This window comes from Biomphalaria glabrata, chromosome 9 (assembly GCF_947242115.1).
Source record: "Biomphalaria glabrata chromosome 9, xgBioGlab47.1, whole genome shotgun sequence".
In the NCBI taxonomy this organism is placed as follows: Eukaryota; Metazoa; Mollusca; class Gastropoda; family Planorbidae; genus Biomphalaria; species Biomphalaria glabrata.
This window is the reverse complement of record NC_074719.1, coordinates 10,873,562-10,898,225: the sequence shown is the minus strand read 5'-3', so window position 1 is coordinate 10,898,225 and position 24,664 is coordinate 10,873,562. Positions and strand designations below refer to the sequence as shown.

Below are 24,664 nucleotides of genomic sequence, written 5' to 3'. Positions count from 1 at the left end.
TAAACTAAACTAAATAAAAGTTAGTTACACTTTAACAACTTTTCATAACTTTTTAAGGGGGGTGGGAAGGGGAAGGGATATTTGATCTAGACCTAGCTAATCATCCGACATTGTTGAAATCTTTCTCCATAATTAAGTCAGTTAAGGAGAATATTTCTTCATAAAATTAGAGAAAAAAAAAATATATCTAAATAAATATGTGTCGTGTGCTTGTATTTTTGCCATGAATTAAATTCTTTGAAACAGAAGGGCACTTATATTTTTTAAATTATTATTATAAAATCTTACAGTACTGGTATAGTTTAAAAACTCATAAAAGAAATGCATCTAGAATTTCACATTTAGATCTTAACTAAAGAAATAAAAACGAAATTGCTTGAGTTGAACCATTGGACAAGTGTAACTAGGCTATTTAAGTGTAAAGGTAGATCTACGTACATATGCTTGACAATAGCAGAATTTAAGTCATTGATTAGCATGTATGACGAGATTGACACATGAAATGCGTAGGACGTAATTATCTTCTTTTTTTGAAGTAACGTCCGTAGTATAAGAAGATAAGATTGATAACCATGCCAATGTGTTATTTTCTTGTCTAACCACGCAACATAAACTATTACATAACGCGGAAGGAAAACAACACAGGGGGTGTTGTCATCATGGACTATACACTACAGTACACTATAAGCCTACGTGTGTACGTCTATCTAACCAGGCTGTTAAAACCAGTCGGACAGACAGTCAATTGCTTTTTGGGCAGGGATGTGGATTAATTAAATTTTTCTATAGCTGGTTATCCTAATGCTCTTATCTACATAGGCCTAACTTAAGATTTAGACCTAGATCTCAACAATAGGTCTAATAAAGACTATTAAATGCTTCGGCTTCATCTAAGGTTTTAGCTATAAAAAGAGTGTACTTGATGTTCCAGCAGTTAATAAATTATTATTGCCAATGAATGGATTAAAATAAATAAATTAAAAAAAAAAACTAGCTTATTAGATTCCCACTATAAACTAACAGAAATTAAATACCATCAAATGACTTTTAAAAAATTCTGAACAACATTCATAATATTGCATAGAAGCTTTAGGCAGAAAAAAATATTTAACATTTATAATGTTGCTACGATCATGTGCATATATATCGGCTCCATATCTTCTACGTCCATCATACTTGACCAATCGGTCTTCAATGCGGACTGTGACTCAAAAATTGTTAATAGCATTTTTTCTGTTTTTAGTCAATATCATGAACACGACCAGAAGACAGGTATGTGCGTTTTAACCGCTAGCATATGTTGAAAAGTTTTACACATTTTAATTGAACTTTTAAATTTGTAAATTAAAAGAAAAATTAAACTACGGTAGTAGATACACAAAAATTTTCTAATTAAACTTTGGCCTTAATAAAATGTTTCAAGTTAATCTAAAAGTTTCTGACTTTTTGGTTAACTTGTGCTACTGCCTAGTGTAGCTCAACTGTTTAGTTTTATGAGTGTGTAGTTATGACAACTAGATATGTGAAGTTATCCAACTCCTCAAGCTCTGACGAGGGCCCCCGGTTGCCTTATTCCCTACTCGCCTACTTTTCTTCGTATCCAAGTTTACGCTGAGGCCAATATCATCAAAATTCAGTTACCTACATAGGTCAGGCTCAATAGCAAAAATGCTCTTCGAGAAACATGGAACTCAAGTAATTCTCGATTAGCTTGAGGCGCTGCAGTGTGGCGACATGCAATTTGTGCTTTCATTATTCATTATTATTTCTTTGATGGATGTATATTGAATGTTCTTTTGTAATCAGTTATGCAGATGAAGACTTCTGTTTTCAAGGTGGGCTCCACAATGAGTATTTACATTAAACGTTTTACTAGATCTAGATTTGTTCAACTTTGGTTATTTGGTTAGAAATAAAAGAAGAAAAATGGCGAGCCAAGATGGCGGCCGAACTAGTACTAGATCTATTCATTATAGTAGAGACCAACTCCTCGAACTTCGTTTAAAGAGGAAGCCTCTTCCACCATGTTATGCACATATGAATTGTCTCTACCCTTCCTCTATTAGTACAAGGAAAAGAGGGAAAAAAGGAGGACTACGGCAAAGGCTGAGGCGAAGAGGTTTTCGCCCACCACATCCTACGATTATTCTAGCTAACGTCCGCTCAATTAGAAACAAAGTGGATGAGATACGTGCCCATGTACGCTACGACCACGTATTTAGGGAAAGTTGTCTATTGGCTTTTACTGAGACATGGTTAGAGGAGGATGACAACGACAACCTCTCTTGCGTGAGATCTGACAGAACGGCTGAGTCTAAGAAGAAGAAAGATGTGTGTGGGGGGGGGGGGCTATGTGTGTACATCAACCTCAAATACTGTACCAACTACACGGTTAAAAAGAGAATGTGCTGTCCGGATCTAGAACTACTGGCGCTTTCATTGAGACCTTTTTATTTGCCACGATACTTTGGTGTTATTTACATAGTCCTGGTTTAGGTTCCGCCTACAGCCAAAACGGAAGTTGAAGATGCAATCATCGCTGACGTAGTGCATGAGTTTCAGACAAGGTCACCGGACGCACCTGTAGTTATACTGGGTGATTTTAATAAATGCACCTTGAAGGTTGACCTACCCACCTTTTATCAACACATCTCATGTTCGACAAGAGAGAACAGAACTCTGGACTTATGTTATTGTAACATCAAAGGAACATTCACATCTCGTGAAAAGCCACCACTAGGATCATTGGACCACAAAACAGTACAACTGCTGCCTACTTACCGCACGAAACTTAAAGAAGGAAAAATCATTCAAAAAAACGTACAAGAATGGACTCAAGACAATATTCTCAAACTACAGGGATGTCTAGACTGCACTGACTGGAATTTGTTTAAAGAGACCACTTCAAATCTGGAAGAATGGGTCGACGCAGTGACAAATTACATCAAATTCTGTGAAAACATGTGTGTCAGTACTAAGAGCATCAAGATATACCCCAACAATAAACCATGGGTCACTGCAAAAATAAAACGGGAAATAATCAAAAAGAAAAGAGCATTTATGAGTGGCGATGGACAGACAAGGAAAAGTGCTCAACGAAATCTCAACGTCGTTCTTGAGGAAGGGAGGAGAAACTACCGCACCAAGCTGGAAGACTCAATTAATACAAATGACCCCACAAAATGGCAATTTTGTCTATATTTCAGGAGACTTTTATGACTTTTCAGGAGATTATAATAATTTTAAGAGAGTTTTGGACTTTTTCGTATATTTTGCAATTTCATGAGATTTCCCGGAGTTATAATGGTTTAATTTAATAATTTACACATAGAATTATCGCGGGGCCCATAAAGTGCGGGTGGCATAGATTGCAGTGGCCTAAGACCGGCCCTGCTGTGGATTGTGTCCCATTAATCACGGCAACCGATTGTGCGAAAGCAAGAGACACACCCATGTGACATAGTCGGCGTATCTCAACAAGGGGCAACCCAAACCATTAAGAAATATTACCTGTCGGGCGATTTACTACATGGCTTACACACACTCGCAAAGGTAGGTAATGAAATAGCATGTGAAATTGTCAATAACATCATGTTGTATAGACTTATTGTCTGTTGTTTAATCATTATGTGCTATGATTAGACAAGTAGGGAGTTAAACGGCACCTAATTTAGTAAGTCCGCATCAGACATATTTGAGACCAAAAAACGACAGCCATTACCGTAGACAGACTAGACGGCAAACAGAGAACGTAAGTTTAACGCCGTCAGACAACGGTTTTGTCTGAGTTAAATGTGGCTAAATATGTTAACCACAGCTAGGACGACGTAGTCACTTGACACAGCACTCCTCATTAATCTTGGGAGACAAGAACATTCTTTATGTTTTGACATAAATTAGAGCTCTATATAAATATTTAAGTTTCTGATCGGTAGCATTTTTTTAAAATTATTATTATTATTATAGCTTTTATATAGAGCTACTTTCATGCTTATAGCATACTCAGAGCGCTTTGGTCCAATCTCATTTGTGGACCGGTGGGGGTGAGGGGGTATCTAGGAGTTGGTTTTCCGTGCTGCCTTTAGGTGCTCAGTAAACGCAACTCTGCCCGAGTCGGGTGTCGAACCTCGAGCCCCTTTCTAGGTAGCCGAGACAAGCCAAGTTCAAGCGCACTTAGCCTCTCGACCACGCTTCCCACCATTGCAGGAACTCGGCTGATACAATGTGCCAAATGAACGAAAGCCATTTATTTTACAATATCTCGTGATATCTCGTAATATATTGGTTTTATTCTCATTGGATTTTTGTAAAGTAAATTTATATAATGGGAAAAATAAAATAAAATGCTGAGGCGTAACTAGGTGAATGAGGGGGTGCGGGTCGTATTGGGTAACATCGACCCTAATGACCCTCTGAATTTTAGCTAAGCTATTTACAAAAACAAATGGTACAATTTAATGCTCATCAACACCTGAAAGTTAAAATTGTCAGTAAGTGCCTAAAGCTTTTCGAGGTTTCTAAAAAGCACTATTTGTTCTCTCCTTGGAGTTATATTGATTTTCTATCAAGTTGTTAACTGTTTTGCATCCTGTGGTCCTCTGCACAATATGAAGAGATTCTAACTTGACTTTCACTATACTTACACATTCAAATACAACCTCTTCTCAAAATATACCATGTTCACCTTCAATCATGATCTTACACTAACTAATCAAAGCGCCCTCTGATAACCCTCCGTACTCTGTAAACAGCAAAGCCCCAATTTTCAAATTTTGTCTTATGAGCATGTCTCATGTTGTTTGGTAATATTAAAACAAGAATGATGTCCCTTTAATTACGAGTCATGCGTCTCAGTGACAATGTATACCAACACTTTCATATTTCTGTAAACTGCATGAGCATGCACTTGTTGAGCCTGTAACTGATTTGGCATTGATTTAAATGTATTGGAGTTAAAGACTCTTTCAGTTTGCACCCCGAAATCCAGAGTATAAAGATGCAAATAACAAAGCTTTTGAGATAAAATTATGAGCTCGTATCACTAATCTTTATGGGAACATTGCGACAGTCAGTGCTCCTTACGATAACGGTGTCGACCATAAATTAAAGCAGCTTGCTTCCCATCGAGCTAGACTGGATCTGTGGGTACATACAGATGTTAATGTTGTTTTTTTATAGTCAGATGAAATTTCAGTCTCAGGATCAAAATAAAATTAACTGGTATGTAATGTATTTTTATGTTAATTAAAATGTTAATTATTTGTATTACATATTAACTGTTAGAGTTATCACACTAAACGTTAATTGGAGTAATCTGCGCTTGGTTTGCACTTTGACTGTTAAGATCCCAGTCCCTTTCTTGAAGTAATAGTATACCATAAGAAAAAAAATGAACGAAGAGCGATATAAAGCAATGATGTGGCGATGTAATGAAAACAAACGAAAACACTTTTCTTGGTTGAAAACGTACATTCTACACTCAGATACCTATTTTATAAACGCACAAATGCTAAATGTCATGGTACCAATCAATCAGGAGAAAAATTGAGGGCTCTAAGCCCCTAACGTAAGTACAGATACATTTTTGCACCTTCTAATTTTTTTTTTTTTTTTTTTGGGGGGGGGGGGGGAAGGGGGGATTTTCTACACTTTGTGCCGACATTTCGGCGGGCCGGATGGAATCACGTCGTGGGCCGGAACTGGCCCGCGGGCCGTACTTTGGGCATCACTGACCTATCACGTGTCACTGAGAGGGCTGCTGGGAATAATAAAGCTGACAAAAAAGATATAAATAAAATTATATTGGTATTGAAGCGAGAAAGAGAGAACAAAAAAAAAAAGAAATAAAAATAGACAGAGGGACAATGAGAGTAAAAAAAGAAAGAGAGGAAAGAGAGAGAGAAAGAGATAAAAAGAGGTGCATTTCTGAGGTGGAGAAATATTTTGATTAAGGTCGTGAAGGTCTCCTTAAACATTTCAGTAAAAAAAAAATATTTGTTTTTATATGTAAATCATTTACTGTTGACCTTTCCATTTGGTCAACTCGTTCTTATAGTTCTGACAGTATTTATGTAAAGCCATTGTCTTGGTACGTTCTTAAAGCCCTTTGTTGTACCTTGCATGTCCTTATATATAAGCCTCTTTGTTGGAAACTGCATTTCCTACTGAAAGCCTCCTTGTTGTAGGCCTACATTAGGCAACATTGCATGCCGTAGTAAAAGGCTTCTTCATTGTACATTGCCTGTTCTAATAAAAGCCTCTTTGTTGAACATTGCAACTTTCAATAAAAGCCTCATTGTTGAACATTGCAACTTTCAATAAAAGCCTCTTTGTTGTGCATTACATTTCCTATTACTTTCTAAACTTCTCTTTCTATTATTCTTTATTAATATTTGTGTGTGTGTGTGTGTGTGTGTGATTGCCATGTAACATTTCTCGTCCATAACAAATGACAGCGAGGTAGTTTTTTTTTTCTCTTTGTCACCAAAAGTACATCCCATAATTCATTTCTCATGGGTTATTTGAAACTGTCGCTCATTGTTGACAGCGGGAACAGGTGAGAGAGACGGAAAGTTGCTGAAAATGCCCAGTTTTATCAACATTGGTCAAACGGTTTAGATGCTCGACATACATACATACATACGCCTTACATTCTGCGTTATATATTAGATACTAAACGTTGACTGATGAATGGTGTACTTAGTGCCACAATTAAGTACAACTCAAACTTCCAATAGAAGACCCGCTGGCAGTCTCAAGCACTCAGAACAAGAAGTGATCCTAAGGCGACATTCTAGGCTTAAACATCTTACGTCATAAAGGCGTGACAGTTATGATACCCAGGTTTGACTGATGTTAGTTGATCAAACAAAAACAAAAGTAACTATGAGAATAGATGTCAATCTTCTCAATAAACTTTGAGTTTGATCAAATAGACTGCTACAAATTCATGTAGTCAAAACAAAAATCAACATTTCAACATAAAATGGTTTTTTGAAGTAATGCTTATACTTTTAAAATAAAATAAACAAAATTTGCTACACATTTATAAAAAAATATATATATAATTGTTATAATATATATATATATATATATATATATATATATATATAAGGATACAACTTTCTATTAAATGTCCATAATAGGTAACTGCAGAACAATGAAGATATTGTTACACAGTACTACTAATTGACTATGTGTGTTAAATAAAGGATTTGTTGAAATTCAACAGGAATATCAACACACAAAAAACACACTATACACTGTTACGTATTATTATTTGCAAAACGTTAGAGCGTACTTTCTGCTATGCACGAGCGGCATGGACTGCTTTGATGTCTTCGAGGTTGTGTTTGGCCTAATCATTTTGATGGTCGGCATGGGCCTTTGATGGCACTCCCATTTTTTTACTCCTTCCCTTCCCCGTCTTTTAATGGTTCCAATGAAATTTAACCAAAAAGAGGGATGAGAGAGGTTAATTTAAAAAACCTTGATATAACGCAGCAAAAAAAATTTAAAAAAAATAAACAACAAAGAAAATTAGCTCTTAAACAATACTTAATAGAAATTAACTTTAACACATACACACAGCCTCGAAATTGCAAACCACACAACTTATTCACAGCTCAATATGGGTATAAAGCTCTACTTTCTGCGATTTGAAAAGAAAAAGTAAGTTTCTTTTTGTTTATTTTTAATAACATAGATCTAAAAATACTACACTTAAGGCTTACAAAAAAAAATAATTTAATTAAAAAATAAATCTAGATCTAAATCAATTTTTTTACTATTATAATTAATGGCAAACTTATGCTTAGTATGAAGTCATTAATGATGAAAATTATTACAATAATTACAATAATTTATATAGCGCTGTCACATCTGATATTTAATGAAAGGAGATTTAAATTTGAAATAATGGGTCATGGTATATTCAGATACAAATCGTGTTTGGAGAATGTACTAGAAGGAAGCAAGAGCTTATCACATTAAGTAAGTGCCACTCTAACCGTTCTGCTTTAAACGGTGGTCGACGTAACAGAGGCGCCCTACGGAAACGCTTCAAAGACCAGCTTAGGCGTCAACTTTTCTTGGCTGACATAGAAGAGAGCACCTGGCTGCATGCGGCTTCAGAACGAGATAGCTGGAGGTCACTCACGAAGGCCGCGGGATACACATTTGAGACCAAAAGAAAATCTGCTGCCGAGGACAAACGCAGACGACGAAAAGAAAATCTAAATCAACCACCTGCGGACAATGGATATGCTTGCCCTGGATGTGGCAAAATATGCAGGTCACAGCTGAGGCTGCGCAGCCAGGGAAATATTGTATTCCTCATTAATCTTCGGACTCGAAGACAAGCCTTATTATTATTATTATCTTTTAATAGAATGGGTTGCCTGAGTCAGCCAGGAAAACCAATGATTTAGCATATTTTAAGTCACAGATCAACATGCATAACTAGATTGACACATGAAATGCGTAAGACGTAACAATCTTATTTTTTGAAGAAACGTCTGTAATCTATAAGTAATACCAAAAAGCTTCAAACTCATTAGGCTGCTATTGTATTGTTTATAGATTTCAGACTACATACATGAATAAATAGAATACATTATGTAATCCTAGGAATGCATACATCCAGTTTTCGATGCGTTATCAAAATTTATATATTTTGTAGAGAATTTGGCTTACGCCTATAATATAACACATGGGCGTAGCCGGGAGGGGAGGGTCTTCAAACCATCATTTGCCTCAGACCTCATTGTCTGAAGAGGAAACTTTACTTACTGCCCCAGTGCAGCCAACTTAAGCAAACTACAGTCACCAAATTTCATGAGCGTAGCCAAAAGGGTTTTTGTGGTTTCCCTTCCCCCTCCAATACAAAAACTAAAGCATTTTACCATTTTCTACCAGTCGCTGGACTCCATTGAATAGCAGATTTGGTTTTTGAATTTTTTAAGCCGAAGAGTAGCAGGCTAATTGCACTGTAGATACCTCAGAATATGCATTTTTAAAGCTTAAAATAACGGAAATAATGCTCAGTTCCGGAGCTTCGCCCCGGACCCCACTGGGGGAGCTCACGGCGCTCCCCCGGACTCCCTAGCTGCCCTTTGGCGCGGTGTGTACTGTCTTTCCACTAATTATAGGAAGAGAGAATTCTAGGGTAGAAAAAACGTTTGAGAGAATGAAAGATCAGAATGTAATGAAGATTAATTACATACACACACACACTAATATATATATATAGTGATGGGAACTAAACTAATTTTTTTTAGTTAAACTAAAACTAAGTTTGAACTAAAAAAAAAGTAATTAAACTTTTAGTTAATCACAAATTGAAAAAATTAGTTAAACTAAACTAAGAAACTTTAGTTAAACTTTTACTAACTATTTTGACCTTTTTTTAAGGACGAAACAGCCAAACATGAAAAATATAAAGCACAACCAATCTCTTTAGCAAAATGTAATAAACATTTATTTGTGCACTTGAAAAAAGATTTAAATATCTTTATGGGATAGATGTAGATCTTAATAGAATCACTAGAATGATACTATTATAGAAAGAAATTAGAAGTAATTGTCCAAGTTATATTAGAAGTTACCTTTAGAAGTAATGATAAAACGGCATGTTGACTCTCTAACTATTTCTAGATTCTAGAATATTCTGGATCTAATATCTTCTACAAACGAAATGATCAGAAATATAATCTGGATCTAGAATTAGATCAAGCTACAGACCTAGATCAAATAATTAATATTTTAATCTAAAAATAATCTAAGAAATACTAGTTACTACTAATACTACTAGATATAAAATCTAGATAGAGTTAAGTAGATATCTTAGTAACTCTAGATCTAGAGATTTTAGATTATTATAATTATGATTATAGCTAGATATGGGTATTTAGATCTATATTATTTCTATATACTCTAGTAGATAATAAATAATACTAGATCTAATAGATCTAGATAGTAGGTATAAGTATAATTATAATAGAAGTAGATGTAGATCTAGTCTAGATTTAGTTAATTTAGTATTAGATCTAGTATAGTGACGACTATTATTAGTATTATAGTCATTATAGATCTATCATCTATGCATCTTAGGTCTTAGTATAATAAGTAATCTAAATATATCTAGATCTAATTCTAGAATAGTAGAATCTCTTAACTAATAGATCTTGTCTAATAAAGTAAAGTAATATTATATAGATTTCAATTAATAGATCTATATTATTGACTTATAATTTTAAATTTACATCTAGATCTAAGACTAAGACTACTAAGAGTTAGACTCTACTTAAGACTAAGAGACTAAAACAAATATAGACTATTATGACTATAGATCTAATAGTAGTAACTAATACTAACAGACTAGTCTAGACGTCACTCTAGATCTATCTATTCTATTTCTAGTAAAAAGTTTTAAAATAAAAAGAGTGGACATTTCTTTTAGCACAATTATTTGCCTGCAGCTATACAGGAACACATTGGTGTTTAATAAAAAGCAGCAAAATGTAGATCTATAGAAGCAAGGAATTATCAGGATTTATCAAGCAGCGAAACTTGCTAGAAATATAATGAACACGTTTATTTTTCTCGCCTTTCAACTACCTTGAATTGGCGGGAATAGCGACCATTATAGGGTAAAGGTCAAAAGGCTTTCTAGTGACCTGTGCACCCTCTATTATTCATTATATATATTCTCCAAATTACATAGATCTAAATATTTATTGGTATGTATGTTAAAAAAGTTTGTAAAATTTGTAATTAAACTTTTTAGTTTGTAAGTAAAAAAAAATTAATTAAACTAGGATTTTAACTCAACCTTTTTTTTTAAATTAAACTTTGGCCTTAACTAATTTTTTTTAGTTAAACTAAAAGTTAGCAACTTTTTAGTTAACTTTTGCCCATCACTATATATATATATATAAATTGCGGAGTTGGGTAAAAATCCCCCCCACACCGAAAATATATAACATGTGGGCCGGTTTATATGGTAATGGTCCGGGCCGATTTTGATACCCAGTCCGCCCCTGCTGTCGGGATATTGTTAATAAAATCAGTGGGATAGAAGATAAGGAAGAAATTGAAAATGTCTTAACAAGTAAGGAACTAAATGATTGTAATTATACTGTTTATGATATTAGTAAGATAGAAATTGAAGAAGTAATTGAAAATGTCTTAACTACTAACTTATTGATAAGGAACTTATTGATTGTCAGTTTATTGACAATAATATTATTTATGTTCTGAGACCATTTCACAGAGTACACAAACCATTAAAGAGATTAAACCTAACAAAAGGAGTTTATCAAGTTGTTGGTGGGGGTACCTAAAACCTCAAAGAAAAAGAAAAAAAGAAATCTTGACGTAGTGTTTCCCCTCTCCCTGTCGATGAGAAGGGGGATGTCCACGAGGGTCACCTGAATTCCCGAGTGCGACTTGGCATTAGAAAAAATTCAGCCTTGTCTGTCCTGTTCATGTGTTTGTATTTTATTGTACCAAATATTAATAGTTATTGTATTATCTAAACACCCGAAATAGCTTGCTGTGTGTTGCACCAAGTGGGCTGCATCTTTCATCCGGTTAAGTACCTCGTCAGAAAGCTGTTACCTAGAGAGTGGCATTACGTCATCAGTAGCGTGAGTGTCCAACACCTAGACAGATACCTCTGATACTCATGTTGATTCACAATCTAGTTTGACCACAGACCATTGTTTACTAGCTGATACTGTCAAGACTATCCTAGTAATTGTACATGATTAGTTGTAATTGTTAGAATTCTTTTTTTGTTTCCAATACAATGAGAAACGCAGCTTTAACTGTTAGATTGTTTCATTTTTGTATATTATTGCTATAGACATGAGTTGATCCTTTATTTTGCTTCTGGTGTTTTTTACATATTAAATACAAACTTTGAACGATTAGGCCTAATACAAATTGTAATTCTACTCTCGATGCCACAATTTTTTTCATATATTTTTTTCTTTTCATTTATTCGTTTCTCTCTTTCTCTTTGTTGTAAATAGTGTCATATAGGTGATAGCCTTAGCTGGACATATTTCTTTTGTTAGGTCAATAGGGGCTATTTCACTTAAATGTACATTATATACATTTGTGTGTAGATATACATGTTTGTATATATATATATGTATGTATATAAGTATGTGTATGACACAGTGTGAGTATGTATGTATATACTCTGAATGACTGTTATCTAATAAGTCATATCGTGAGAGGGGGGGATGTCAGGGGGAGGTATGGCGAGAATGAATGTTAGTTTGATATTTTGGTGTGATTGTTATATCCCCTTGTTATGAATGCAAAGTGTTGCACGTGTTGTGAACTGAGTGATGAAGTCTTCGTTGAGTGTGCGAGAGAGTGTGTTTAGTTGGACTTTTACTTCCTGGATTGGTGTTTTTTTTGTATTTATATATTTCATAAAATTGGTGGACTAGTGATTGTGTATTAATAATATTTGAGAGTTGATTTCATTATGTGCTTATTGAAAATTAAAGTATTATTCGTATTTCAATGGATTTCCATAGTTGGAGTTTCAGTGTATCTAGTAGTAATTGTTCTTATGTGAGTAACTAAGCAAGTATTAATATGTGTAATTGAGTATTCATACCCCTAACAAGCCAAGTCAAGAAACACAAGAACAAGAGCCAAGTATATATAATTAGAATCCCTGATAGTGCATATTAACCAATGACCTAAATTCTGCTAAGTCACTGGTTTTCCTGGCTAGCTCAGGCAACCCATTCCATGCTCTTATAGCACTAGGGAAGAAGGAGCATGTGTACTAATTTGTCCTAGCATATGGAACGAGGAATGTGCCTTTATCTTTGTGTCTTTCAGAGTATTGTATTAGATTTTGTCTTTAGTATTTGAAGATTATTAGTGTTTTATGTATAATTGCTACTTTACTTTTGAGTCTTCAATCCTGAAGGCTTTCTAAATTTATTATATCACTATCAGTCATGGTTTTTCTCAAAGGCTTTTAAAGATGTAGGGTGTAAAGGGTTAACATATGTAGAGTATCATACGTTTATCGTAACTTTTATTAACCCCAAATGCTCCCATTGTGTTTGACTTGCTTATTATGTATGCTGTATAAAAATATGTTGGTATGATGATCTAATTAATAGTAATAGTTGTTATTGTAAAACAAATTAGAAGAGGGGGTCCCGCAAGCATCCAGTAGATTGGGCTCCGCAATTCGTAATGCCGACCCTGTAGTCTCTCTCAGCCACTTTCTGTTTTGAATAGATTGTAGAAATTCAATAAGTCACATTTTATGTTTCTCTAACCTCTAATTCTAATTCCCTACATTTAGAGACATTCTAATACATCTAGACATTTTAAACCCAATAACGTGCCATATCGGGGTTGCCAAACGCCAAAAAAAAAAATAGAAACATTGAAAAACTCAGTACGGATTAATTTTATTCAATTTCATCGGTCTTGTTACTATTACAAGAATTTAATTAAAAATCTTCTCTTTGGTTTAAGTAATTGATTACCACAGAACTGGTAAACTGCTCTCTAGAAACATTTACAAGCCAACCTAGGTTGAATACAGAGATGTTTTGTGATGGTGCTTAGAGCAATGTTTCCTTCCAGCAATATTGTTTACAAATTTTATCAAAGAAAAAAAAACAAACTTTGTCAGTTTGACAGTTCTGCATCAGAAGGTTCAAGAAAGTCGGATTACATTACATTCATTAATGTCATTCACTTAGTAAGACATGAATGTGTTTTCATTAAAACTATAAAGTGGACACATCTACGTCAGTGTCTATTCACACAGTTATAGCTCAATCAATATGTAACTTAATCCTATGTGGAAGCTAATAATTACATGTTGACTTACAAATTAACTTGAAAGATATAGAAATACTTTATGAATCATTGGGCCTTTAGAGATCTAACTTTGTCTTTCCAGGTTGTTGTGAGTTCTCCAAGTGCTATTGTGAACTTTTACATGCACAGCATTCCTGACAGGTTGTCTGCATAAGCTTACAATGGTGCGTAAGTAAGTACATACTTACTGTTTCAGCAGCTCTTGTTTACGTCTTGTGTGAGGAGTATCTGGAAATGTTCAGAATGAACTAATGTCTCATCCTATCTCGATCTAAAGGATCTTTCCATTTCACTGATTTCACTGTCACTTTGTCTGGCATTATGATTAGTTCATGCATTGAAATCCAAAAACTGAAAAGCAGAAAGAATTTAAAACTTTTGTTTGATCAATTTATTATGAGACTTTTTTTTATTATTAAGAATTGTGTTATTGACCTATAAAATAGGCTATAATCCTGTGTTGAAATAAATTTAATATATATAGAAACAGATACAAAATATATTTACAAAACTAAAAAGCCTAATTCTTAAAGCGCCGGTAGTGTATGTGTATGCGACTGCCATTGATGTTTGTGATTGCATCTATATTGTTATTGTTATAATAATAACTCTGAGGTGGAAAATTGTAGTCAAACTGAGTTTTCATTTATTTGGACCAATACAACTATCTTATCTAACAGTTTAGTGATTCAAAAAAAATGCATAGGTTAAGGACCAATTCTTTTAACTAATGATTCTCTGGAAGAGCTAATTTAAGAAATTGATTGATTCACTATAACGATTTGATTTTCTTTCTTTTACAGGTCATATGAAAACTCTGATCCTGGCATTATGAGCTTGTATGCAGATTTATTTTAATAAATGAAGAACTTAATAAACTGGGTCGCTGACCAGGACGTATGTCCACTTAGAAGACCTTTCAAGTTCGCCTATTTCAGATATACACTTTATTTTATAATAGTATGGCTGGTGACATCTCTATCTATATTCGCTGGCAGGCAAACCTCTTTCATCTACAAGGCTTGGAGAGTGGACATTCCCGCACGCCAAGCGTGCATCCACCCACGTCTGCTTCTGGACGATCCGGTCATGCTGAAAGCGTTGAAGAGATACCCGCCGACAGTCTGCAAGGGAGAAGAGAACTGGGTCTACGTTGTGAATGGGACTTTGTATTTTAGCCAGGCTGCCTTAAGGAGACACGTGAACTATTCCTGCACCTATGAACCGTTATTGCGGGAAGGCGATTATAATACCACGTGGGGCGAAGCCATTAATATCACTAGCGGATTTCCAATCACATCGGATTTCTTCAGAGTTAACTGTACCAGCTATACCCAAAAAATGTATAAAGGTCTACACGCTGGGGTGACGTACATGCCGGAGAGAGGCATGAAGGAGACGCCTCCGTTAGAGGAAGGGTTTGGAGGCCTCAGTGTCGCCATCTTAGGATTTGATTCCATGTCTCGAATGTCGTGGCTGCGTCGTCTGAACGAGACCAGGCAGTACTTCCATGACAAGCTTGGCGCCATTGAATTAGAGGGACACAATATTGTGGGTGATGGAACTACTGCAGTCATGTTCCCCATGTTGACTGGAAAGTTTGAATGGGAACTTCCAGAAGCGAGGTATGTTCCACGACTAAAATCGGGTAACTATTTTTTAATGCATACTTTACCAAAAAATTATATGATAAATAAGAGTTATATGTTATATATATATACTAGCCGGAGGCGCGGTGGCTGAGCGGTAAAGCGCTTGACTTCCGAACCGGGGACCGGGGTTCGAATCCTAGTGAAGACTGGGATTTTTAGCTTCGGGATCTTCGGGCGCCTCGGAGTCCACCAAGCTCTAATGGGTACCTGACATTAGTTAGGGAAAAGTAAAGGCGGTTGGTCGTTGTGCTGGCCCTTGTTAACCGTAGTCCACAGAAACAGATGACCTTTACATCATCTGCCCTATAGACTTTACTTTTTTTTTTATATACTAGCCGGTTATGACCCGCGGCATGCGGCCTTAGTTTGGGTATTACTGATCTACTGGATTGGATTTAGATCTATGTCAAACAGGGAGAATGTTCCCTTCACATTTTCTTTTATGGTGCCTCGAAAATGATAGTAAAGCGTGAAAATGGGTTTACCCGTTTAGCCGGCTTTTTATATTAAGTAATTACTGTGATAGCGAATTTACCCGATTTGTTAAAAGGTTTCGTTCTTTTACAGAGATAAAATAGTTATCTTTTAGGTCCCCGGTTGGGGAGGGACATTAAACATACACTACGGTCTCTGCTATGACGCAAAGAATATTTATGCCAAGTGTTATCAAGACTAGTCTAACGGTTTTGTTTTCTATGTGTAACATATATAGTTCGTCCATCGTGGTTCGATGATGACCACTCTTGTCATCCAGGGGGCTGAGGGTTTTGCACTGGGGTTTTGTGCCTCCTCATGTGGCTGGTGAGTCCTATGTGAGCGCGGATTGTTCGGCTGCACACTGGGCAGGTTATTCTATCTGAAGCTAGTGTCGTGGGCCTTGCTTTTCTTCTCTGGCGTTTTTCTTCTGCCAGCGTTGTTCTCTTTTCCTCAGCAACCTGTGCGCCAGTTTTCAAAGCGCGACGCCATGATGTATGTTTGACATACATACATACATGCACACATACATATACCTTACATTTATGGTTAGATGGATAGATATAGCTATGGTAGAGAAAATGGCTTCGGCAATTAAAATTGTTTAAGGTGAGGGAGTTTGTGCTGTAACAGCCTCACTGTCTCTCCCTTTACTATGTAACCTAAGTGCCATAAATTGTATGATAATTAAGTATTAAAAATGTATATAATTACTTTCGATTGGTTTTAATGAGGTGACTAAATGTATATTTAAGTTATGTATATGTTAAATGAACGCCTCCATAAGATGGGCTTTAACTCTTTCTTTCCGTAATTGTTTGTCCATGTTTCGGCTGAATTCTTTATTTTGCTCATTACTATTTCCCTCCCCTGTTATGATTAAGCTTCAATAGTTTTGTTGTTTGCTATCAGAAAATGTTGTATTTGGTCTAGAATTTAAAATGAATGCAACAATCTCATTTTATAGAACACAAATTAAAGTTTATAAAATTAAACATTTATTTAATATAATGAGGTGAAATTAATTTCTAATTGTAGTATGAGGTGCCACACACAAACTTGTAGGCTTAAAATTTACAGCTTAGGTAAATTTGAATACCGACCCTGGGAAGGTACTGGGCTTTGTCCGGGAGGTGGGGTTGTCTACGAAGATCTGATTTTTGAATTTGTGAACATATAATATTTACATAAGATTTTTACCAAATTATTAAATCTTTACTACGTTTACTACTTTAACTGTGAATAGACCTTGTTTTTAATGATTTAACTGTATAGAATTTAGCACTTGTTATGTAAAGGGAGAGTGATCCTTAAAGGATTACGGGCACGACATGGCCTTAATTGTGCCAATGTGCCTAAACTCAAAACTCAACTCAATTTGAATACCCTTACAAATTTATTTCGAATTCATACTGTATTATACTGAGGATGAGTTTTAAAAAAATATATTACTTTTATTCATATGTCATTTTTATATTTGACACTAGATGGCATGAAGTATATGTGTATTTGTCTACCCGTGCCGCTTGTGGCTTGTCTTAGATGAAGACTACAAAAAAAAATTGTTTTTTTCAATTTCAGATTACATTATCCCAATGCGAGTCAGCTTGACAATTTCCCATTTCTTTGGCACGACTTCAGAAAAGCTGGTTACCTGACATCCTGGAGTAATGCTAATCCAAAATCAGCGCCCTTCAATTGGCGAATGTTGGGGTTCGATCAGCAGCCTACAGACTTCTACACAAGGCCATTTTATCAGGCATTTGAAGAGATGGTGCCTCAGAAGAAAAGGGATTGCTTTGGTTCTGTGCCTTTCAGTTCGACCTGGCTGAACTACTTCCGGGATATATTTTACATGTACAAACATCAGAGGAAATTTTTGTTTCATTTTCTGGTGGAGATGACACACGATGATAACAACCTCATCACAAAGGTAAGATAGATATATTTAATGAATTCTCCCATGAAACAGGATAATGGTTGAATTTTATTTTTAGTATATTTTAAGTCCTCTTCCAGCCCAGAAAAAAAAATTAGCCACACAATGAGAATGCTGTTTATCAGCACACACCAATCATGACCCGATAATCATGAAATGGGTCAATATGAACTTCAAGAAATGCCACTGGAAAAATTGATGAAATAAATCCCATCACATTATTTGACAACTACTAACTTCTAACGTAAATTTCTATCTTCCAACCAGAAAGTGAATTCGATGTCCAATGTCACTCTCTACTGTATAACTCTTCTTTGATCAATTTGGCATTTGGGACATTTCTTCTTAGATTTTACGTTAAGAACATTACCAAATTTATTCTCAGATTGGAGAGAGAATCTCTTCCCTTTGCAACATCGAATGTAACTAAAGAGGCCAATCGTTGGTTCACAGCTGCGGTCATGGGTTGGGCATCTGTATTCACCAGACGCTGTTGCACTTTCACCCTTCTTTCAACTTTCATTCGGATTTGTTCGCCATCTGCAATCCAGGATCCTTCTTTTATTGCCCGGTGTCCAAGTAGATCTATTCAGTGACTCTCTTTTTTCAAACTGCTAGTGACGATTTTAAAGAGCTTTATGTCGCGTTTGTATACATCAGTATACCTTAAAAGTGGACGACAGCAGCTCTCCTGCCTTATGTTAGATCGTCACACAGAATGTTTGTGTATGTATGACACATATGTAATTATTATCAGATATTGGCATCTAGTTTGTGGGTTATTTTATTATTTAATTGAATTTTTAATTTTCCTATGTTTAAATCTGTGGGTATTTACGTCATCTGAAAGTGTTATGGTGTCAGAGGTGGAAACAAATGGTGGGAACAAAAAACAAAGGGCCCCCCCCTATAACAGTAATAGTAAACAAAACTAGATTGGCGCTAGTCTTCTGCAAGCCTCCAAGCACAACCAACATGAACTTCTTATGGCATTGTGCTCGAAGCTTCAAGTTTGGTCATGTCAAGATTTACGACACAGTTGTGCCCGCCTTGGGCCTTACTCTTTAAAGCAGGCCTCCACATTTAAAAAAAAAAAAATTCTTTTAAAATATGCATGTTAAATAAATATGAAATAAAGGGAATGAGAAGAAATGTACAGAGGTTTCGTTCGTCTCATGTACTAGCACTGTATGTTGAGCAATGGATCAAAAGGATATTAAATACAAAGGTACATTACAAGTTAGCTGCATATTTGTAGAACGCAATGATTGTTGTGCTTGCTATGACAGTCTTCAATTTAATTCTGTTTTACAGTTCTTCTATACACGACCTGTTTTAAAATACTTAGCACCCTAGCTAGTGGCATGGGGTGGACAACTATTATTCTATACTATGCATAAGATTGTTAGCATTTGATTACATATTTTTAAAACGTGTTAGTTTGAAAGTTTTTAGCTAGTACACTAGACAATTGGAGCATTTGAGTACATGAATAAGAGAAGTGGCAAGGAATGTTTGATTGAGAGACAAAAGTTTGATTGAGAGACAAAAGTTTGATTGAGAGACAAAAGTTTGATTGAGAGACAAAAGTTTGATTGAGAGACAAAAGTTTGATTGAGAGACAAAAGTTTGATTGAGAGACAAGTCAACTGACGGACAGGGTCAGAAAGTGGGGAACGTTTTAGGATGCTATGAAAAGTTATCTATCTATCTATCCATCCATCCATCCATCCATCAATCCATCCATCCATCCATCCATCCATCCATCCATCCATCCATCAGAAACCGAGGACATCATGATGTACAGTACTTTATAGCATATGTTTTACTCATATGTTTTACTTTCCCCAATTACTATCAGTTGTGTGGACACACAGACGTCTTTACTATCAGTTGTGTGGACACACAGACGTCTTTACTATCAGTTGTGTGGACACACAGACGTCTTTACTATCAGTTGGTTGTGTGGACACACAGACGTCTTTACTATCAGTTGTGTGGACACACAGACGTCTTTACTATCAGTTGTGTGGACACACAGACGTCTTTACCTGGATATAAACTTCTTTCCTCTTGATTCAGAAATCAAGCGCTTAGCCACTAGGCCATCGAGCGTGGTCCCGCATCTGACCATATCTTCACTGCTTATTGTTAAAGTAATATTTTTTAATGATTTTTTTAAGCTTCTTATAGTTTCTCTTTTTTATTTTTTTTCAGATGGACACAGAAATAAAGACCCTAGTCCAGACTCTGTACGAAGGTGGCTATCTCGACAATACACTTCTAATCCTGATGGGTGACCATGGGGCTAGGTACAACTCAGTGAGATCTACATTTGCCGGGAAGTTAGAAGAACGTCTGCCGTATTTCTCTTTCTTATTTCCTAAGTGGTTTGAAGAGAAGTATCCAGAGGCCATTCAGAATCTACGGGACAACACAAAGAAACTGACCACTCCTTTTGACATTCACGAAACGTTGAAAGATTTCTTAAAGTTTGGAGGAACCGGAGAAGCTCGAGTAACAGATCGTGGGATCAGTCTTTTCAAACAGATTCCTCCCGAGAGATCGTGTGGCCATGCCAAAATCGCTCCTCACTGGTGCGCATGCCTGGAGTGGAAAAACATTTCAATGCAGGATCCTGGGGCTCAAGACGCCCTCCAGTTTACTCTGGACACCATCAATAATTACACCGCTGACTACAGGGAAGATTGTGCTCTTCTATCTGTAGAGAAAGTAACGGATGCTACCAAACTAGAGACAAGACGCGAGGTTTTAAAATTTAAACAAACTGACAGCGAAGGGGGCATCTATAAAATAGACTTCAATGATACAAGCAAGAATGAGATCGCTTTGTATCAGCTGACCTTTCACACTACACCGGGTCACGGTCATTTTGAGGTGACTGTTACGCACGAGGTGATTAGAAACGTGTACCGGGTCAGTGAGAAAGAGATAAGTCGAATCAACCAATACGGCAACGACCCGGCCTGTATCTTAAACAAAAACAGACAAATACGGCAATACTGTTACTGTTTAAGTAATTTGAAATCCTAGCACCTATCACGTCACTTTAACCATTATGTAACTTTGAACTATCAAGTGACTTTGAACTATCACGTGACTTTGAACTATCATGTGACTTTGAACTATCACGTGATCTTGCTTCACAAGTTTCACACTATTAAAAGCACTACCAAGTGGTCCGACTGAAGTAAAAGGTTTGCTCACCTCAAAGAATTATTATTATTACTATTATGCTAGAAACGAACGAATATTCATTCTCTTGCACTGCCAGGGTCAAGTTTCGCTAAAGAGAAACAAAATTCATTGTAGTTCCTTTTATCAGTGTCCACTGCGGAATTTTCTGGTGAAGTGGCAGGTCTGCAGCAGTAGCGCCCAGGCAACGAGAATCTTCTTGGGAATGTTTATTAAGGGCCTTGAATGTATCTGTGAATTCAGTTGTCATTATCCTCTATGTTGATATAACAATGGGGTATATTGTTATTTTAGAAAACTTCCATAAAAGCCTAGGTTCCTATATTTTCAATGTTTTTTTTATTACAGTTTTTTTTTTTTCAATTATGAGCCAGTAGTACGGCGATGTCAATAATGGTAGAGGTTGTTTTTTTTTATCAATAAACAGCAGATGAGGGCGATTAAAATTTACCATTTAGTCGGTCAAAGTATGGCCTGTCCAGCAGATGATCATTAGACTCGAGAACCTCTTGAGGCAAGTATTTGTAATAAGGAGTTTCCGTTTGATCAAATTATAAGTCAAAGCCAAATGTTGGTGTATTAATTTTGCAACTTGGTTATTGCAATCTAGGTAGGCCGATTCTGACAAGGCTGAACATTCTGCCATTTTGTGTTCAATTGACTCACCCACATTTCCACATTTTTGACATTTGTCAACAACATGAGTTTAAGGGTATGCTTGTCGTATTTTTTTTTTTGGTCCTAATTATTATTATATTTGAACTTTTTTTGACAACCTAAAAATTTGGATCATTAGAAAAGGCTGTTGATTGATATATCTGGTCAGAATGATGGACATAGGATGTGATATAGGTTACTGATAGTTTGAACACGCTGATTGTGGAGTAAAATATCCTCTGTTCAGTTTAAATGAATGATGTCAAATTATTCGAGTCTTAACATTAAAAGACGTGACAATAATGACTGAAGCTTTTCAATGTGGAAATTCAAATGTCCATTCCATGCGATATGATGACTAGTGCAATGTGTACAACTTCAAATTAATGTACTATTTATTGATTTCATTTCTGTTTTAACGAGACTACGAGATCATAAGAAATACTATAAGAGTGGATATTATAGTGATCTAATGAATAATAAGTATTCCACCAGAGATGAGGTATATAAATATGTTGGCCTATCTAAACTATTTAATGTCATGAGATTGATATACCAAATATGTTTATGATTAAATTTATGTTAGAAGTTTCTGTTATACTTTTACTACATGAAGATTTTCTTTTATAGTGAAAATTGAAAATGTTTCCATATTGTCTCTTCATTTCAGCATTTTAAAGAAGTATTCATTTTTTTTGTTTAGATCAATTTTTGCCTTAATGAGAGAGAGAGAGAGAGAGAGAGGTGTATTCAGACACTGGTGGCAATGATAATGTTAGATAGCTAGTCTTAATTATTTTCATGTAGTTTATGGTGCGCTGGGAGAAAGGGAATTGTTGAATATTTAATGAAATACAAATACAGTACACCAAGTGAACTATATAGTTGGAATAGTGTTACAGCATTACAGGGTGAACAGACTGATCGACCTTGTTATCTCAATTTCACATCTGATGTTTACATATTGTCTATTCAATTCAGCATTTTAGACAAGTAGTCATTTTTTTGGTTTAGATCAATTTTTTTGCCTTAATGAGAGAGAGGGAGAGAGAGAGAAAGAGAGAGAGAGAGATGTATTCAGACACTAGTGGCAATAAGTATTGAGGTAAAGGCTAATTGCCCATCAACATACACAAGGAAAAAAAGAAAAATGAAATAAGATGGTTCAGAAGAATCTAGCTATAATCAATAATTAAGAGTCAGCAACACTGTAGAATGTCTATTTATAATAACATAAAAAAAAAAGATTCGCTTAGACATGTAGTAAGAATCATAAGATACCGGTACCCAGGATAATGGGCTAGTGGACGGCCAGGGAAAACATGGATATACAAAGTGAAGCTGACGGAGCAGAAAAAGAATGTGCAGCACTTTACAGAGCCTCACAACAGCAACAGCCTTTGGGTTTTTATTTCTTTACCACAGCAGCATTATCCTGTGGGTTTTATCTCTTTACCACAACAGAAAAAGCCTGTGGGTTTTATCTCTCTATCACAACAGAAACAGCATGTGGGTTTTATCTCTCTATCACAACAGAAACAGCCTGTGGGTTTTATCTCTTTACCACAACAGAAACAGCCTGTGGGTTTTATCTCTTTACCACAACATCAACAGCCTGTGGGTTTTTATCTCTTTATCACAACAGAAACAGCCTGTCTGTTTTATTCCTTTAACCCTTCCCACAGTAGAAGTAAAACATTCAATTAAATTATCATTAGAATTCAAGGGTTTTAGTTGGTTGTGTTGTTAAGAGCTTGACGACCAACTAAATCAATACATAATTCAAAAAAACAAATGAAAGAGAATTGAACAGTAGTTCATTTGGTTTTATTTGTCTCAAAGCGTATGACTCCAATACCGTCCTTTTAAACGGGTATCTCAAAAAATGGTTAGGAATTTCTATTGGAGTCTCAATGTGTATTACAGGTTTACTTCCCTTTAAAATGTTTGTACTGAAGATTTTTTGTCATTGTAAATGTATTTCTGTTTTTATCATGTTGTATGTATTTTAAATGATGGAAGATTTATATTATAATTGTTGCGTTTTGTGAGAAGACTCGTGCCTTGATTGAGTTTTACATTAATATTGAGCGTTTTAAAAAATAGATTTTATATAACGCAACTGTCATGCTTATAGCATGCTCAGAGCGCTATGGTCCTATGACTCATCTCATCTGTGGACCAGTGGGGGGGGGGGGTATCTGCGGGAATGTTTTCCTTGCTTTTAGGCGCTCAGTAAACACAACTCTTTTCGATTTGGGTGTCGATCCTTGAGCCCCCCTTGATAGGTAGCCAATCTAAGCCTAAATGTAATTAGCCTTTTAACTGCACATCCCACCTGATACACTTTTTAATGTATAATACATCTTTTAGGACAAAATACTTTTAAAGATATACCAGAGGTATTTATAACGACAGTTTGGCTAATATAAAGGCTTTCAATAACAATTAAAAAGAGATGGGCTCTAAATTGGTATTTTAAAGTCTTTTGTGTTTCCTTGCTGTAACGTCTTTGTTTTCATTTCGTTAGGTCATATATGGTCTTCACGTGTGTAACTTGAACGTAAACATCCCTCAGAGAAATTGTCGTCAAAATAGTCAAACGAATTTCGAAACTAAAAATGTGTGTTTAATACCAAAGTAAAATGTCCAGCTTCATTCAATTCAGGGTATTAGTTTACGTGACTAGAAACTCTAAATTAGGTTTCTCTTATATTTTAAGAATATGCAGAAAAAAATGCAGATTACACATATGTAAATTGATTTCCTCGGAGATAAATAGTTTTTAAAATATATTTTTTTAAGTTTTATTGTCATTGGAAATACGCCATTTTGGTTTTAAGGCTTAATACTA

The 24,664-nt window shown here is 35.6% G+C and overlaps 1 protein-coding gene across 5 annotated transcripts in view; it reads left to right on the top strand.

Annotated features, from left to right (window-relative positions):
* LOC106050683 (uncharacterized) overlaps positions 1-24,286 on the top strand; it is a 47,805-nt gene extending 23,519 nt beyond the window's left edge. For 2 of the 5 annotated variants that reach the window (XM_056041909.1, XM_056041908.1), the window contains exons 3-6: positions 13,955-14,044; positions 14,676-15,497; positions 17,580-17,931; positions 20,155-24,286. In XM_056041909.1, coding sequence (XP_055897884.1) covers positions 14,734-15,497; positions 17,580-17,931; positions 20,155-20,991 — 1,953 coding nt within the window. In that variant the 5' untranslated portion in view covers positions 13,955-14,044; positions 14,676-14,733 and the 3' untranslated portion in view covers positions 20,992-24,286. Of the gene's footprint in view, positions 1-12,239; positions 12,592-13,954; positions 14,045-14,675; positions 15,498-17,579; positions 17,932-20,154 lie in introns of those variants that run through there. The other 3 variants (XM_056041913.1, XM_056041912.1, XM_056041910.1) reach the window with 3 other exon arrangements.
* The last annotated feature ends 378 nt before the right edge of the window (positions 24,287-24,664 follow it).